Raw genomic sequence first — 17,967 nt, 5'->3', positions numbered from 1 at the left:
GTATACGAAACAAGTGCGTGAATCCTTGTGGAAGTACAATATGTGCACCAAATGCTGTTTGTAACGTTTACAATCATATTCCGATGTGCACCTGTCCAAATGGCACAGAAGGAAATGCATTCATTCAATGCCGACCAATCGATCAACAAACGTCTGTGGAAGAATAAGCTTACAATGTAAAAAGACACACAACCTCACATGTACATTCTATAGAGCGCATAACATTTTGGACTTCAGTATCATTTACCAATGCATTTCACAGCATCTATTGGCAATTGCAAACTCCACCAATACAACATCAGGCTAACCAATGACAAATATTTAATTGAGAAAATTAAACGTTTTTTTTTTTCAAACAGTTTCTGGAACTCCTAAATAACGTCATTGCGAGTTGGTTGAAATCAAAATGTAGAACTAACAAAATTCGAAACGAAATAAAAATAAATTAAATTTTAAATGTTTTTTCTTTCATTTTTATCGTCCGCTTAATTGTCTTTATTTCTGAAATAAAGAACACTATTCAGCACCTAGAGCAGAGAACATTTGTATGGTATGTATGATGTTAAGTGAATGTGGGAGTCAAAAGCCGATAACCAGCTTAAATGTTAAAATAACAAAGAAAGAGATTGAATGAATCACAAAATGGATGGCACAATTGTGAAAACAGTAGAAAAAACAATGTACGAGATTGTCGGACGAGAACATTACAATTTATCATTATTGATATTTTGAAGAAAAAAAGAATTGTTTCAGGCAGGAATTGAACCTGCGACCGCCCGCGTGTTAAGCGGGAGTGATAACCACTACACCACTGAAACCATTGATTTGTGTTGATGGAATAAGCGATTGGTACCAGTCTAGCCACATAGTAGCGCCAAAAGTAATGACTAAACCAGTCCATTTGATCGTTATCACTATAATTCATTATTGGGGACTGTTCAGTATTTGTATGTAAATGTATTGCAAACGCTCTACGGACATTTACATAATTGCCAGTTGATTTTAATCAATCGTGATTTAATACAGCCGTTGAATTTAAGCAAGATTTGCTCCTTTGAACCATTCAAAAAAAAAAACTCGATATTTCTCTTGAACAAATTTTTTTTATATGAAATCATTGAGCATAAATATACATTGAATGTGACAATACTAATATGTTGTAGATTTTGGTGAATAAGATACGAGTGAATCTAACCAGAGCAGCAATTACATTTAAAACGCCTCTAAACGATGTTGTATGATATGTATCAATATGTCTACCTTCGATCGTCATCCACTAAAACGGTATAATAGGTGTAACTGGCTTTGAAAACGGCCAAGAATGTCGGCAAGTCCACTGCAGCAAATTTCCCTGCTGTTAGTCGACAAGCTCTTTTCGACCTCATCATCATCATATTCAATGTGGTTTGTATGCGATCCATGTACTTGCCAGAATCTTCCCACCCACAGAAGTAAGCATGCTGACGAATATTTTCACTCTAAAATGGATTTAAACGGATATTAATTGGGAATAATTCGGCATGGTTTGATTGATTCAATCGAGTTAATGTTCAATTTATGATTAGTCAATCCGCATATATGTGTACGCCCAAGATTTTTGAAAAAAAAAGTCTGAATATAATTTGAAACTATCAGCTTTTCTCTGTACACAATTTTGACTGACTATTCCATTTGAAAGCAAAATATATTTACCGTAACAAACACTTGGCTCCCATAAAAGCAATTGGTGTAGAGTTGAATGATGAGTCCAGAGTAAAAGAAGGCAACATGAAAGAAATTTGGTGTCATCAAATGATCGGTTACGGTTGAAATTGAAAATAAAACACCGCAGATCATTGCACCCGAGGCGATATCTGGAATTATCCGAAATAAAATTCATACAATGATTGAAACTGAATTAAAAGTACGAATGCGGGCGAAATTACATTGAGCAAAGAGTGCATAAGTGAATAGATCATCGGCCCGATTGAAGAAACTGGAACAAAAAAGGGTAAATCAAAGGCATGTCAAAAATACCAAAATTTCACTGAATGCAAAAATGGAGTATTGATCTATTCTAATGAAAATCAAACTTTTAATAGAAAATAAATTATATTTGACCGGCTGTTAACCAAGCAGCCCCAGTCAAGTGTCTAGACTCTAGGCTTTTGATCGGTCAACTTACTCAAAAACAGCAATGTGATGATTTACAATCTCAATCAATCGATTATTCATGTGGACAGCAACAATCCGTTCGCCTGAATATTTCGAACGATTTTTTTTTAAAATTATTTTTCTGTTTAATCTTTCGTAAATAAATGACAATAAAACGTGTTTTTGTTCGTAGAATCTATAGCTCTAAATGTGTTTTTCTATTTGTTTCGCATTGCAATGAAATTTTTTTTTAAATAATCTGAATTGGCAATTTACCTGGCAGCTCTTTGTGAATGTTTTTAAGTTCATTTTCCACATTTTTCCGGAGATTCAACTTTTGTTCAAAGAATAATTTTATTATTTTAACTTTTTAATGATAATTTTGTAAAGGAAATGTTTAACGAGTGAAGCGCTTTCAGAAAAAATCGTGGAAGTAATGTGATTGATTCAGAAATGAGCAACAAAATCAAATTTCAATAAAAATGGAACAAGAATAGATTTGTCTTTTTCTTCAAGCGATAATTTCATATATGAATTATCTAGCTATAAATCCCCTCGTTTTACATACTCACCAGATCATCTTTGATGACATAAAATTGGAATCGAATGTAGCGCATAAAACTCATGACCAAATTATCAATCGGCAAGATGACACACACCAAAGACAAACCACCCAGGAAATTCAGAACGAATATTATCTAAAGTTTAAAAATAATCAAAACCACATTAGTTGTAAAAATTTGCAGCAAGTTAACATGCTCACTTTTGAGCAAAATTTTCCAATTTTTCTTCGTTTTTTTTTTCTATTCTCTATTTGTTCTACTAATCTATTTAGTCTTGCAAAATAATGAAGATATGATTTCAATTTCCCACTCACCTCATAATAACGTGTGTATTTGCCATATGGCAGCCATACATGATACGGATAAACTCGCTTTGGTCGTTTGCATTCCAGCACATCTTTGCTCGAAACTTTTAAATTCATTTTGCTTTTTGGAAGAAATAATTAAAATTATTATAAAATCATTCAAAAAATCATTATTTTGTTATAGGTTTTGTTTAGAAAATCAATTTTCTATTTTAAAAAAACATGGTTTTGATTAAACAAATTCAGCCACTTGATAAAAGCATATGACAAAAGTCCAAAGAACTACCTGATCTCCTGTTCAAAAAAGTTAATCCGCTGTGCCAGTTCATTGATTTCATCGTGGTTCTTCAGAGTATTTCTTGAAAAAATAGTGTCATTTTCCACGATTATCCATGGAACAGCACCAAGTTCAATCTGATTTCTAGTTATGAAATTTTCGTAAAGATCGTACTTTTCTTGGCAGCTTTGAACCATAGCCATTCTGTTAGTCAGCGTTACATAAATGCCAGTTGCGCAACCACAGCTGATCGTAGACAACACCGCAAACCAGTAAATATAACCAAGTTTATCACTTAAACTCACCGTGTTATCCAAATTTTCGTGAAATCTGCAATTTAAATTTGAAATGTGTTGCTTAAACAAAGTTAAAAGGCTGTAAATCAACGATGGTAACAACCAGAGCTGATAAATATGTAAAAAAGTGGAATGGAAGCGGTTTTGTTGGAATGGTTCGAACCGCGTTTATTGACCGATCGAAATAAATAAACAAAACACTTGATAAAGTTAACAGAAAAAGCGACTTTTGATCAAAATATAAACAAACGGAATATTTTCAAACAGATGAAAAGTGATATACTTCGGGTTATTGGCACGATACAGCGGTTTCTCTTTCGTACGACGGTCCAACTCCAGAAATTCATACTTTCGCGACATCCTGTTCCAAAGAAGGTAATAACAATGATTTTATGTGCATATTTTAATTTCCTTTCAACTCAGATTGAATGTTTTTGTGCAACTTAAAATTTTACGTATTTTTCTCTAAATTGAAATGTTTGATGGAATGTCTTGACTCAAAATGACAATTCAACAAAAATCAACAAAGATTAACAGTCAATTTATATTTGAAAATGGTAGGAAAAGTTTAAAACAGATAAAATACATCTTGAATCAAATTTTTTAATACGATCTTCTTGGAATGAACTCACATAATGTATGCTTTGGCGATGCCGAGAGAATGTTGAATTGTAAAGGCAATCGATACAGTCAACTCATCGATTTCTAGCTGATCGAAGAAAAAAGTCAACATTATGATTTCCACGCCGGTGTGTATTGATGCAAATACCAAAAAAGCCGCTCTGTAGATGTCGTAAATCTTTTTCTTGACGCCATGGTCCACACTGCGGAGAAAATGGACAGCATTTTGGAAAGGATATAATGTTTGTGTGAACAATAAAAAATTGCTGCGTTTAAAATTTCTGAATAGATGAACAAACTATTTTCGAGATTTCAGTTTGGCATTCAGTTGGTCATTAGCATTCAGTTTATTCCTTTTAGAAGATTTTTGCTTCTTTACTACCTAAAGAGTCCTTCTATTCTAAGGCCAATTTTTCTATTGATGCTTATTTTGAGTTTCTTTTACCACATTTGCCCTTTCATTTCTTCTCTTTTTCCTCATCGAAACCATTTTCGATTGAATTTTTAACCTGTTTAAAAACGGTTCACTGTTCAATCCGTAATAAGTTTTTACCTTTTATCATAAAACGGTGTCCATATACCAATTTTTTCCAGAACACTAAAATTTGACCAGAAGAAGCTTGAATTATCCATGTCTTCACTTTACTGCCAGTTGCTTTCGAGACTTATATTTCAATTATGACCAAATTGCACTCAATGTCGGCCAATTTATATCATTTTCAACATTACCATTGAAAATTGCAATACCACAAGTTCGATGAAGTTATTCAGCCAATTGGGATCGATGTCACTTTTTAAAATTTGATGAGGCAAAACTTGTTTTTGAAATTCTTTCTATTTAACTGTTACGAACTTTTTTAGTACTATTAGAAATTCTTTTGAAAGCAAGAAAAAAATTCTGTCCTCTTTAGAATGAAAACAGTTGGAAAATGATTTTGCTCAATTAGGTATGAAAATTGTCCGAAAAGTACAGTGTCCAAGATTTTTGAAAAAGTTTGCTTCTATTTTCTGTGACTTCCTTTCAGTAGTAGCGCAGGAAATGGTTTGATGAAAAAATGGTTCAAGATTCACTATTTTAGCTAGAAAATTTTCTTCATAAAGATTTTATTGCTAAGTAAATCATTGATAGGTCTGATAGGTCATCAGATCGATATTCATTTCGAAAGAATTATTTTTGAATAATCACATGGAATTAACCATACAGCGTAGCTTACGAAATTACGTCTTGACTTCTCAAATTACCCCGAATCGTTGGAATCGATTCATATCCCATTGGCTTTTGAACCATTTCTTCTCAACCGCCATGCATTTGATATAATTTAAATAATTGCCATGACTGAAGACAAAGACTACCCATAATAATAAAATTGTATTTTATTAATAAAAAGAGGATTTGGAAATTGGTTAATTCCCATTATATTGGGAGCCCGAGATATAGCCAAGAAAATTCCGATTCATATTCCATTCGAAATAATTGAAACGCATTTTTCATAATTATGAATAATGATTATAGTCAATTCGAGGATTCAATTTCTTTTTGTCATTGTTATTTTTCGGACCTAGTCAAAGAAATATTAAGTCGGACTTTTTCGAAAATTTCCACTCTTTCTCTCTATAATATGGAGTCTATATCATTCAATGTCGTTTGATTTATGTATTTTACCAAAAAAAAAATCGTGTATTAACTTACACATATGTAAATTGTACGGTACAGTTTCAAAGCCGATTTATGTTTAACAAGCATTGCTTCTACAAATGTCATGTCTATTGACTATTTCTCTGCTTGCATAACAGCCGACTTTATCAAACCTCATAGAAAAACAAAAAAGTTCTTGTTCAAGTCCAAAAACTGATAATTTTCTGAACAATTTCCTAAGCCCAAGAATTATGTTACAGTTCGGTTGACAAAAATTCATTTTCCCTCGTACGTTTCAAAATGAGCTTAAAATTCAAATGAAGTGATTTCATTGAAGTCCAATCGAATCGATTCGAATCCATTGAAATGTGAGTACCAGTCAAGCTTGCACCTCACTAAATATTTCATCGTTGTTTTCAACTACGGGACAAAAAATTGTCGGTACATTACGAATCGTTATTAACGATTAGAGCCAATTCTATTTTGTTTTTGTCTGATGCAGCAAAAAAAAACGATGAAAAAAATTCTAAAAATTCATGAGTCTAACTCGAGCCGCATTGACGAATGGAATGGGGAAAAAAGCGAAGAAATTGAATGCAAAAGTGGAAATAGAAACAACGCAACGAAATTGAATGTCACGCGCCGCGTAAGCAAAATTCGATTAGATTGTCAATAAGCACGGTTAAAGTGTTCAACGCTCGGTTTGGGGCGGTCGAATAAACTTCATAATCACGCAATTTAATTTCGTTAACATCGATAAAAAATAAATGATAAAATTCATTGAATTAAAAAGAACGTTGTTTGAGGCTAGAATTCGAATGGATAAAATCAATTTTCTCGGCGTTGGGAAATTTCGCGCTCACGTTTTGTCAATTAAACAACAAAAATCATTGTCAATGAATCATCACGTGGGCTGAGGTCTTCTTTGTTGTTTCTTCTGCTTTGGTTCTTCTGTTGAAATAGAAAATGTCTTTCGTTAGATGTTGGGATAGAAGATGCCGTCTGCTTTAGCTGTGTTAATGAAGAAGAACAGTTTCATGGTATTGATGAACTCTTGGGAATTTCTATCTCGTGTGCTAATGTCGAACCGTTTCACTCTTCGACTCTTCGACTCATCGACTCGTCGTCTCTTCGTCTCAAACGAACTGCTTTTTCCTATCGAATGTGAGAACGAATGCGTTTGTCCGGTTTTTTTTGCTGAGGCTTTTAAATCCAAGCTATTAATTCGAAATTTGAAGAATTAAAGCATTCACACAACATTTTGAATATTACTCGAGCCATACGTCTAACTTACCAATCGATTTACTTTAATCATTTCGAAATTACAGCGATTTTTTTTCAACTCGAGCTTTTTTTCGCATCGGATACGAAATAGCACTTTTAATAGCTGTTTGAATTAACGTTTTTTCTTGAACCAAAAGTAACGTAACTTACCTTTGTAACCGTTGCGTTGTGTACAAATAAAGTCAACATGTTTGTTTCATATTTTGGTGTGTTTTCACGCTTGATGCCATTTCATGGGCTTTGGTTCGAAGCGGAAAACAAGCATGAAAATATATATGGAAAAATGCGACGATTGAATCATCATCGCTAAGGTTTTTCTTGAATTGCTCAGCTCAGGTTGAGTTTAGACTTTAAATTTTAGTAGAAAATAGATCTCTAGGTTTGAACTCAAAAAGTGAAAGAAAGATCCGGCACTGAAATTAGCATTTACACAGGTAAAGCGGAGAATGAAGCAGAGAATCAAGCACGGTCAAAGCGTAAATCCAGTAAAGAGTAACGGATTCAATGTCGTTGAGAAAATCCACTTCAGAGAAACCTATTTCGGTATTTTATCCACTTCTTCCCCCACGCTTTAATCTTCAAAGGTCGAAGTTTTGCATTGAATCTTCAGGTCAGAGCTACTGAAGCAGCATGTTGACTTTGGAACGATCCTCTTTGGATGCATATTCGGAAGATACTGTCGCGTCGACCTTTTTCGGCTTCGAAAAGATTCATTATGGCCGATTATGATTATGAACACCTTTCTTGCGTATCGAAAACAAAAAGCACCAAGTTGGTGCCACCAACAATTTGTTTACAAGCGCCAACAATTCTGGAATGTGTTGAAAATCCCTGCTGAGTGTCCAATCGCAAAACCCAAATAACAATCGCCAATTGTATCTACCCAATGTCCAAATCCCCGTTCAAAACCATAAAATTCGTTGAAAATTCAAAACCGTACCAAAATTGAAAACACCACACAGCATTGAGTACATTTAGCATATTTCTTCATTTATTTCGTTTATTTGTATCAAAAAAAATGTGTTGCAAAAATTATGTTATTATTTCGTTATTCGTTTCTATGCTTCAAAATTTGATTCGTTTAAAAAAATCATCATCATCATCAAGGCAAAACCGTACGAAGAAAAAGGTATGACCGAGTGGCAAAGAGAAGACAAAAACAAAATCGATTGATATCAGTCCCGATTGACAATTTGTGTTGTTTCTCTTTCCAACTCTCTTATTTATAACATTAACGCAAATAATAATGATAATAATTATTTTGAATGATGATATTCGCGTACATATTTCTTTAGTTGTTATTGCTTCGCATTTTAAGTTCTTGAATAAATAGTTTTGTAATAATTTTGCGCTATTTTCATTTTCTTCGTAGTTCGTACATTTCGTATTTGTTGTTTCTGTTTCGTTTTCTAATGGTTTCGTTTCGCTTAGATCAAATTGCTAACTACGCGCATAATTATGGAAATTGTATATATGTTTGGGAGTGGGGAGCGAGCTTATTCATCTGTCGATATACATCAATATTCACTGTTGTCGACCAGCGCTAATTTCGACCGATTGAAAAGTGATACCAACCAAATGTGGAAGAAAAAAAAAGTGTTGTGTCTATTTACAGCAGAAGTGTTTTGATTAATATATTAAAATCCTCGCAAGAAAAAAAACTACTCTTCTTACAATTAAGACGCTGTCGTTCGCACCAACACAGTCATCGAGACGATACGTTGATTCAACAAACACTCACAAAAAAAAAACGGGCGCTTCAGTTATATCGATTTTGAGCGAAACAAAATTATTTTTTTGCCTTAATTTACCGCGCAATTCGGCGAACGCACAGCGAACTTTTCTGTTCTTTTTCTTCACTTATAATCTACAGATCTATTATAAAATAAATGTATTTTCTTTCCGAATTTGTTCGATTTTATCGATAGACAGAATATTTTGTTGTTGTTGTTGTTTTGTTCGTTATTACATTATCCACAGACAGCGAACCATCTCATTGAATCTGCGCTTTTTTGTTGCTCTTTTACTTCTTCTCTTAAATATATCTCAGCTCATTTCAATCTTAATTATATATTACTGCAATTACACGAAGAAAAAAAAAAGCACACACACACGGAGACACACGTATTGGAATTAGAATAATAAATCACTGGCGCCTTCACTCCAGGCCACCGCATCTTCATTCGCCGGCTTTAAATACTGCAAACTCTCCGGATCACCACCATTTGATGTGGCCGTGGTCGAACTATCGATGCTAATTAATTGCTGATGATGATCGGGCGGACTCACTGCCGTCGGCGATGATACTGGCTTCGGCACTACGAATTTGATGGGAAAATACAACAAATTAATATCAATTGGAAAACACTTTAAAAGCAATTTTTCATAGTGGAAATGATGGTTCATGCGATATGGGCTTAGATAATCAACTTTGGACGCCCGTTGGAGAGTGACAAAGAGCAAGAGAGAGAGAGAGAGAAACAGAGAGTAACCCATGGTTAATTGCGATGGAAATCCGGCATATGGTTAGTGACTCAGTGACAATTGGTCATCACAATTGGTCTAAGAACGGTAGAAAACTGACACAATTGCATTTTTTTTAATTTTTTCCACAAAAACTGAAAAATTAGAATAGAGACTTATTGAATTTAAAGGTCCAAAATTGAAAGCTTGATTTTTCTTCTTCAAATTCATGAATTGAAAAAAAAAACGAATTTTTTCAATTTTCCTACTAATTTAGAAAAGTTTCGGTTGAAAGTCTCTCGAGATGAATGAGAAGTTCAATTTTCATGGGGAAATTGATTTTCATGATGAGAAAAAAGAAGATTTTTACGAAGCAAGTCCCAAGATTTCTATCTAAGACCATCATTTTCGATTACATCTCAATCCAAACTCACCTTTTCCGTTGCTGTGTGTACGTGGTGGAGGTGGTGGTGGTGCTTGATATTTGTGCGATGTGTTTTGATTTGGTGATGATGTGTTTGTACGCGTAACGCCTAGTTCAAAATTCGTATTGAATATTTTGATGGGTTGGTAGTTTCCCAACGGCACCGATGCTGCAAAACGAGAGAGAAAAGAGAGAGAAAGAAAAATTCCATTATTATTTGCGATTAATCGTAATGAAAATAAAAATTTTTGCGAAAAATGTGTAATTTTGTTGTTGCTAGAATAAAAAGTGAAATTGGCAATTATTGGCGTGGCGTCGGTCGAAGCTGATTCGAAAGTTTTCCATCGGTAGGTTGAGATTTACGCAATCGATTTGAAAAATTGTGCGTGATTTAAAAATATCATGCGTGAATTCTCGTTACCCATCCCATCCCATTGCGGTGAGATGTATCATTTTGTGTTCAATGATGGTATTCAATGCGTGATGATCTTGATCATCATCAAAAGATGCGTACGCGTCGCGTTCGAATTAAGTATTCAGTGTGCGTTGTGCACTCTTCAACTTCTTCTTCTTCTTGAGCCTCTTTTAATTGAACATGAAAAATTGATGAAATGTTATTGTACATTCGCCTAGTTGACGCTACGTCATTGTTCTGATTAAAGCATCGAAGCGAAATTGAGCGAGTGCTTGGAATTTATAAAACGTGTAATTTCACGTGGTAAATATAGGTACTGGTCATTTGCTATTCTAGTCTCGGCGACGAGTTAGAAAGTGGCCGTAATTTGCGTCGAGAACCTTGTTTTGCTCAACATTTCGAATGTTCATTTTTTGTTTTTAAACACTCCAATTTTTGAATGTTCAGTTTTAGAATGCTTAATTTTTGTCGGACGCTTAAATATTTTTGAATGGCTCTCATTCATTTTTCGGAGTTGTTTCCCTGTTTTCGGGTCATTTCGGCCGCATATTTCGATCGTTCATTCGATTTTTCTTTAATTTTTTTTTTTAACTTTTACCCGAAGATTGTAAATCGATTAAATGTTCATTTCCACGCACAAACTAAATGGAAATCAATTCACCTACGAATCTTGTGTTTCTCTCTTCAGATTAATTTTCTTTGTAAATGAATCAAATTTCATTTTCTGCCGGAGATTTCGCTGAATTCCGCATTTTCGAACACAAAAAAAGTGTTTTTTAAACGCTGGATTTTCTGACGGCTCAGAGAAATAATAAATTTGAATTACGACGGGAAATCGACAAGTGCAATGCCGGCATATGAAGAACCGAAAACGCGAGAAAAAAAAAATAGAAATCCATAATGAATTCGAGATGTAGTGAGAAGTGAGAGATAGAAGAAAAAAAAAGTGAATAGTCACGAACTTCGGATTTCTCGCTGTCTAACTCTTTATTGCATTGCTTCCGACGTCGCTGCCGTTGCCGCCGTTATGGAATTTTACGCAGAGCTACGAAAAATGACAAACAAATTAGAAATCTTTTTTTTTCCACTTGTATTTTTAGCGATGAAACTGGAGCATGCATGAAACAAGCGAAAAAATATGATGAATTTAGATCGACGATAGAGAGACAAGTGTGCACGAGAGAGAAACACACAGGTTAAAATGTCAAAATATTGCGAAAGCATTTTATGTGGAGGAAAAATCGGCGAATGTGGTGAATTGTTCACGAATGCTCGAAAAAAGTAAGCGGAAAAAAAGAAAAATAAAAAGTTTGTAAGCCCGTTGAAAAGTTTTCAAATGTTCACCGGTGAGCGAACGACGTCGGCCGAACGTTCAACTTTGCCAAATATTTAACAACTAATGACGAATGTTTACCATGAATATCTCACAAATGAAATGGTGTAAAAAGGTTAAAACCCGAAAAAAATGGGCATGAAAATGTCAAAATACCTACCAATTGGTGAACTACCGAGGAAATGGCCATTGCTGTAGAGTAAATCAGAGTCATCATCATCGAAACTATCGCCGTTTGACAGTCCAATCTCTTCGCACAACGAACTCTCCGATGGGTATTCAAATGTTGACGTCAACACATCATTGAACCGAATGCTCATTTGCTGGAAATAGAAGAGCACCGACATACGATTAATGTTATTCAATGGGTTATTATAGGTTAAATTAAGTATAAAAAAAATTAAAAATAAGTTAAGTTGAATCAACGAAGTTGCTATGTGAATCGAAAAAAAATTTAATTCAAAAACGCCCATCGATGTAAAAAAGAGCAGAAATTTCAGAAATAACTCTCGATAATTACAAAAACCTAAATAGTTGCAGAATCAGCAAAAAAGTAGTGACTTTTTCACAATCCGAATTGAAATCAGTCCATTGGAAAATGTATGACAAAAATCACTGTTATCAAGCGATTGGCATCGGCCGCAATTTGTATAACAAAAGCCATAGAAATGGTGATGCGAGAGTGAGAAGAAAAAGCACACGTCAAACAAAAGAGTGCGACCAAGGCTTGCTCAACAATCAAGCGCGCTCTTGTTCGGTGCACCGAAATTAAGAGAAAGGTGCGAGCGAAACGCGCATTTGAAAATTCATTGATTCAGATAATATGCATGCGTTTTTTGTTGTTGTTGCTGCTGGTTGTATGAATGAAATTACAGAGGCTCAATTTAGTGTTTGGAGCCAACGGAACATTTGGAATGTATGTGCGTTGAGTTTGCGGGATGAACAAGGTGGCTGTGTCGATCGAAAATCAACTTAGTTTCGATTTCATATCTCTGATTTGGATTGCGTATGCAGAGCTCACAATCAACCAGTCAGCCATCCACGCATACGCATCATCAACGAACATTGTTCGTCGAACACAAAAAAAAACCCGCTGTTAATTATCATTTTTCTTCGATACCAAATTTGAAATGAAACAGAAATTCGAAATCTCTTTCTTTGATCGGCTGGCTGAGGTGGCACTGGTGTGTGTGCGTGCGAAAAAATCCATGTATAAACAGGCAGCCAAGCAAGCAGCCATTGATCGCTGCTGTTTTCAAAACGGTGCATTTTCTTGTTGTGTTTCGGTTTCATGTTCAGCTCACGTACAAACGGAACGTGTGTGTAAATCAGCCGCTCTTCTTCTTCGTCTTTCGGCCGCCTTTTCTCTTACCATTCGCTACTGTTGCACGTACAAAAAAAGAAAGAAAGAAAGTGTTTCAGAGCCAAGCCTCATGCATTCGCTTTGACGGAGTTGCATCCGTCGGTTGAGCAACTGTTTGAATTTGTGTTTTTTTCTTTCTTTCATTTTTATTTTTATTTTTATTCTATTATTATTTTAATTCATTCGCGCTTCGCTTTGCAACGTGACACACACACAAGCGTTGCATGTTTGAAAATTGATTCACTTTTCTTCACGAGGCAGAAGCAGTAGCACCACTGGTGGCTGTTGCTTTTTTTTCTTTCTTTCTCTTTTTTGCCCATTTTCATCGAAAAGAAATCTCATCAGTTGCGTTAGCTGTGCGCGCGCGCTCACCGCTCAACGGCCACAATTTACATGCATAATATCGCGCGCTCTCTTCAAACAACAACAATAAAATATTTATTAATTAAATTTCTTTTCCCTCTTTTTTTTGTGCCGATGCTGCGTCTCTTTTTCACACTACCGCTACATTCGACAGTCACACCAATCAATCGGTTTCTATTGCATTTCCACATACACACTTCGGGCTTCGAAGCCATTTCAATTCTTCAACAAACGATTCAAGTGATAATACCAACGATATGTGTGATTTTGCTTTACAACACTTGGGTAATTAGCACTGGAACTACACCCATCCACCATTGCTAATTCCATTCATTCAACCCGTTCGACTTGTTTTATCTTAATTACACACCGCAAGAGTGTTACAAAATACCATAGAATCGGTAAGAAATTCGCAATCGGATGACGGCACGGTGCTATCGGGATCGTTTCATCTATTTTCACATTAGCGCTATTGATTTTTATGAATTTTATCAATGATCGCTTCGATTATATCAATTTCCACGAATATTTTCTACTCATTTTATTGATTGCCACTAATTTGTTTATATCCAATGAAATCGACACGTTGACGAGAGTCGTGCAATTTTTCGACGTCCCATTGTGTTCGGTTCAATGAACAAAGAGTTTTTGACGATTGCCACAAGGGAGATCCGTGAGAAATTTTGAGAAATTTTCGAAAATGGCATCCATTTAAGTGGTGGCTTATGGCTCATTTTGGCTATTTTATGCAAATTTATTGACCATTAACGGGTTTCAACGTTTACTTGCGTGTTTGAAAACCGTTTTTAGTGCTTTCGAAGCAAAATAAGAGTGTTTTGCGGGATTTGCAACGCAAATTGAAAACCCAATACATTTTTTTCGGTGTTTTAAGAGGGTTTCTAACGTCGTTCTTTGAACATTTCTTCGTTTTTCGAGAAAAAAAATTACTTTTTTCACGCATCGGATCTGCGTTTGTAAAGCTTTCAGACCCATTTTTTCTGTCATCGTCAATCGTTTTGAAAGTACTTGACGAATTTTTTGAAATTTTGAGGCAAAATCACTTTCTTGATTGCATTTTTTTACTGGAAATTCCTTTAGAACGTGGTTTCTTCTTGAAGAAAACGCGTTTGTCGCGACAAATGGAGTGAAACACAAAGTGATGGAGGCCAAAAACAATGGAATACGAACAAAGAGATGAGAAGAAAGGAGGAATGAGATGTGCTTAAGAGCCAAAAATGAGCGAAAAACGGGGAAATCGACAAAAAAAGAAGGAAAAAAGCAAAAACGAGCGATAAACAGAACAAAAGGAGCAAAAAGGGGCGAAAAAGGAGAGGAAACACAACAAAGAGATGAATAAAAACAAACTAAAGACTCATTTTTGCTGGAAAAAAAAACTCTAAAATCTTGTCAAAAGTTCTTCTCTTCCATCTTAAGCTCATCTTCATCACAACGTTAGCTGAAGAACGAAAAAGCTAGGTGAAGAAAGAAGAAGCCATCTAAAGAAAGGCGAAACTAAGTGAAGAAAGAAAATACGTTCCAAGGTCAAACGAGTCCATCATTCGTCGAAAGAAGTTTGACAAAAAGATTTCGATGCGAAAAAAAGACTCTCGCTCGTCATCATACCTACTCCCAAAATGCCCAAATCAAGAAATTCCATGCAAACCAAATGGTCGTTCATGTTATTGTGACAACACTGTTGTCATAATGACACAAAGCGCTTGGTCATAATTCAATTTCATCGTGTTTGACTTTTCTCTCTCTCTCAGCATGATTTACTTGTTGATTCGATAACATGGATCGATAAGTGGTTGGGCACGCGCAATTTCACCGTAAGATTACATAAATGTGGATGTATAAAGTTGTCGCGACTGAAAATATCGAGTTCAATTCATCAGTCAATGCTTGTCGGATTGAAAAAATACTTAGAAAATAAATTTTCAATTACGGCATTATTTCGACACGAAGCCAATTACACGGCCAGGTAATGATAACAGGTTTGGAATCGTTTAAAAGTTCAAGGCGCCGATTGAAACGACATCGATCGAGTGAGGCGAATGAAGAAAAAAAAACATATCAAAGAAGTCAGTTCAGTCGCGTTTAACGTACCATTCTCGTCTGATTCGTTGCGGCTATTGATGACTGTCAGAGCAATAGCTGTAGCACCAGCAGTAGCTGTAGCAGAAAAAAAATGGTATTTATCAACAATGTTGCGGTACTTGACTTTTCTCTTCATATTGGCAGCAAGTCGATACAACGATTAGCGTTGTGTCTGATCGATGTTGAAAGCGCTCGGGTTGGTGCGAGAGAGAGAGAGAGAGAGAGAGAGCGAGCCATAAGCAATTGTTTCCGCCAAAGTAGACCAAACGAGACCATGCTCATAACAGTTATCTAACTTCATAAGTGAACCGAATACACAGCACACACACTCAAAAACACCAACACTTATACAACAAGTGCAGCTGCTATTGACCGAACGGTACATTTTGATCGCACAATTTCATCGAATGGGCTCGATACAAAGCGAATATTATAAACTTGAGTGGAGTTTTAGTGGAAATGAACCATTTTACATGCCATTAATAGTCTTTGGTCGCCAGTTGCGAGGTCGCTACTTAAGAGTCTAAAGAAAAAAGAGTCTTTATTGCTCTTAAGTTAAGACACACTCGAGTCAAATTGAGTTGCATCATTTTTTTTTCAAAACAAGTTTTTCTAGATTTAGAAAGAACGAAAAAGAGGACATTGGCGTCTTGAGATTCTCTTTCGACCCGGACCTCAATTCGTAATTCTAGCACATCATAAGCACTAGGTGTGCGTGTGTGTTCAATTTTAAATTGCGACGTCAATTTCGAATGAGAATAGCAAAGCGAAAACTGTCTTCGTTTGTGCCTAATTAAATGCGCCAAGAAAGAAAATTGTTCATCCAATTTACCGTTGAGGCGGAGCCCCTCGAAAAGTGCCAAAGATTTTGTTGTTGATTAGACGTTAACAAGCGAAATCAGTGTCATTTTACTCGTTACTCGAAGCTACTCCAATGTTTCTTTAACTATGTGCTGCGTTTTTTTTTAACTCGGCTCTTGTTGTTGTTTGCTTTGTTTTAGCGGAACATTTTTTTTCTTCTAATATTCGTTGTTTTTCTTCTAAAAAAACATTGTTATTACTTTGCGTTTGTCTTTATTGCTCTTGTGAATCGAATGACTGCTCGTTTCCCGTCATAATTTCAACGAACCGAGTGAACAAGAAGGCATACACACATGTGCGCGCGTACATCAACTGCCGAGCACTCAGTGTACAATCATTGTGTGTATGAGGCTGAATGGCACGCAATCGCGTCGTTTTAGTTGTACCAATCGCTTTTAAACCGAACCGAAGGTAACACGCGCTATTTTGCTCTCGCTCTTTCTTTTATTTAATTTGTCTGGTTGCATATTTTCTGAATATCTGTCGCTTCGAATTCAACGAACATTTTTTTTTCTTCCAAGCTCTTTGAATATCTCTGTTTTGTTTCTTCAGCAAATAATATTTTTTTCGATGGAAATAGCGAACAAGTTCGAAAAATGACAGAGAACAGCCCAAGATAAACGAATTGGTTTGAGAATATAATCTGAATGACTGGCGCGAGTAGAAAAAAACAGACGATTTACATAAGAGTCACTGGCATAAAGCATTCACATTTTCCTATATGAGCGCGCACACTCTTTACGCGCACACCTCATCCGCGTACCATTTTGTTTATGTACACACATTCCCGATTATTATATGCAGACCAAATGAAACGACTCAAGAAAGAAAATACCATGAACACAAGAATTCCACCGAAGAAATGAAGAAACAGCGATGAAAGAAAGAGAAAGAGAAAAAAAAAATGGTAAAACGCAGGTTTCAACCGAGTGTGAGAAAAAAAAAATATTGCATCGTCGTTTGTTGATAGTGATTCTGGCCAAATCAGCTACAAACCATCTCACTCACTCCACCGCAACAATCACTCTATTGCAACCAATTAATTTCTTCAGACTCTTGAACAACAACAAAACACTCGCACAACGAACAACGCAACTGTTTCTGTTTATGGTGTGCTCGAAGATTTCTTTTGTGCCTGCTTCGTTTTTTGTTGTTCGCAGTCGTCGTCGTCGTCGTCGTCGCTGCATCTGTTTCTCCGGCAATAAGCGTCTAATTTACTCGCTGATTTTCTCAAATTACAATAAATTTTCATTCTCTTGTATATTTACGTAAAAATCCGTGTTTTTCCTTGCGCTTGGGAACGTCAACAATAACTAATGCAAACGCATTTAATTGTGTCGCCCATTCCATATTACTTTCTTCAAGTGATACGGCTATGAAATAAAAAAAAACACAAACAAACGAGCTATAATCGCGCTTGGAATTTGTACAATTTTCACAATAATTTCAGGCAGTGGCGCTCGTCAAATTTATGACCAACAATTACTTGTTAGCCAAGACAAAATTAATGGATTTTTTTTCTTTGTATGAGAA

General features: G+C 35.5%; 2 protein-coding genes and 1 non-coding gene across 7 annotated transcripts in view; all 3 read right to left on the bottom strand.

Annotated features, from left to right (window-relative positions):
• Nucleotides 1-745: 745 nt before the first annotated feature.
• On the bottom strand, nt 746-818 carry Trnav-aac (transfer RNA valine (anticodon AAC)). The gene has a single exon. It is a non-coding gene; the product is annotated as a tRNA-Val (tRNA).
• A 414-nt stretch (nt 819-1,232) lies between these two features.
• On the bottom strand, nt 1,233-3,119 carry LOC129570575 (odorant receptor 94a-like). The gene is made up of 6 exons (XM_055450240.1): nt 3,011-3,119; nt 2,706-2,831; nt 2,165-2,237; nt 1,926-1,975; nt 1,693-1,853; nt 1,233-1,478 (listed from the first exon to the last, which is right to left on the bottom strand). Exons 3-6 carry the CDS (start codon nt 2,212-2,214, stop codon nt 1,257-1,259), a joined length of 483 nt encoding a protein of 160 aa, XP_055306215.1. The 5' UTR covers nt 2,215-2,237; nt 2,706-2,831; nt 3,011-3,119; the 3' UTR covers nt 1,233-1,256.
• Nucleotides 3,120-8,079: 4,960 nt separating this feature from the next.
• The window catches only part of LOC129570613 (uncharacterized), a 31,478-nt gene continuing 21,590 nt past the window's right edge, over nt 8,080-17,967 (bottom strand). For all 5 annotated transcript variants that reach the window (XM_055450294.1, XM_055450295.1, XM_055450296.1 and 2 more), the window contains 3 exons: nt 11,911-12,073; nt 10,013-10,171; nt 8,080-9,433 (listed from right to left, as the gene is read on the bottom strand). In XM_055450294.1, the coding sequence (XP_055306269.1) occupies nt 9,249-9,433; nt 10,013-10,171; nt 11,911-12,073 (507 nt within the window). In that variant the 3' untranslated portion in view covers nt 8,080-9,248. The remainder of the gene's footprint in view (nt 9,434-10,012; nt 10,172-11,910; nt 12,074-17,967) is intronic.

The sequence above is a fragment of the Sitodiplosis mosellana genome, unplaced genomic scaffold (assembly GCF_009176505.1).
Source record: "Sitodiplosis mosellana isolate CC-2019 unplaced genomic scaffold, AAFC_SMos_1.0 Smas_scaffold_61, whole genome shotgun sequence".
NCBI classification, from domain to species: domain Eukaryota; kingdom Metazoa; phylum Arthropoda; class Insecta; order Diptera; family Cecidomyiidae; genus Sitodiplosis; species Sitodiplosis mosellana.
This window is presented reverse-complemented; position numbering and strand designations above follow the sequence as displayed.

Bases quoted from the DNA above. Each gene is read 5' to 3' on its own strand.
- LOC129570575 (XM_055450240.1), bottom strand. From the start codon at position 2,214: ATGAATAATCGATTGATTGAGATTGTAAATCATCACATTGCTGTTTTT. The intron at 1,854-1,925 runs GTAATTTCGCCC...GGATAATTCCAG, and splicing joins TTATGCACTCTTTGCTCAAT to ATATCGCCTCGGGTGCAATG. The intron at 1,479-1,692 runs GTAAATATATTT...AATCCATTTTAG, and splicing joins GGAGCCAAGTGTTTGTTACG to AGTGAAAATATTCGTCAGCA.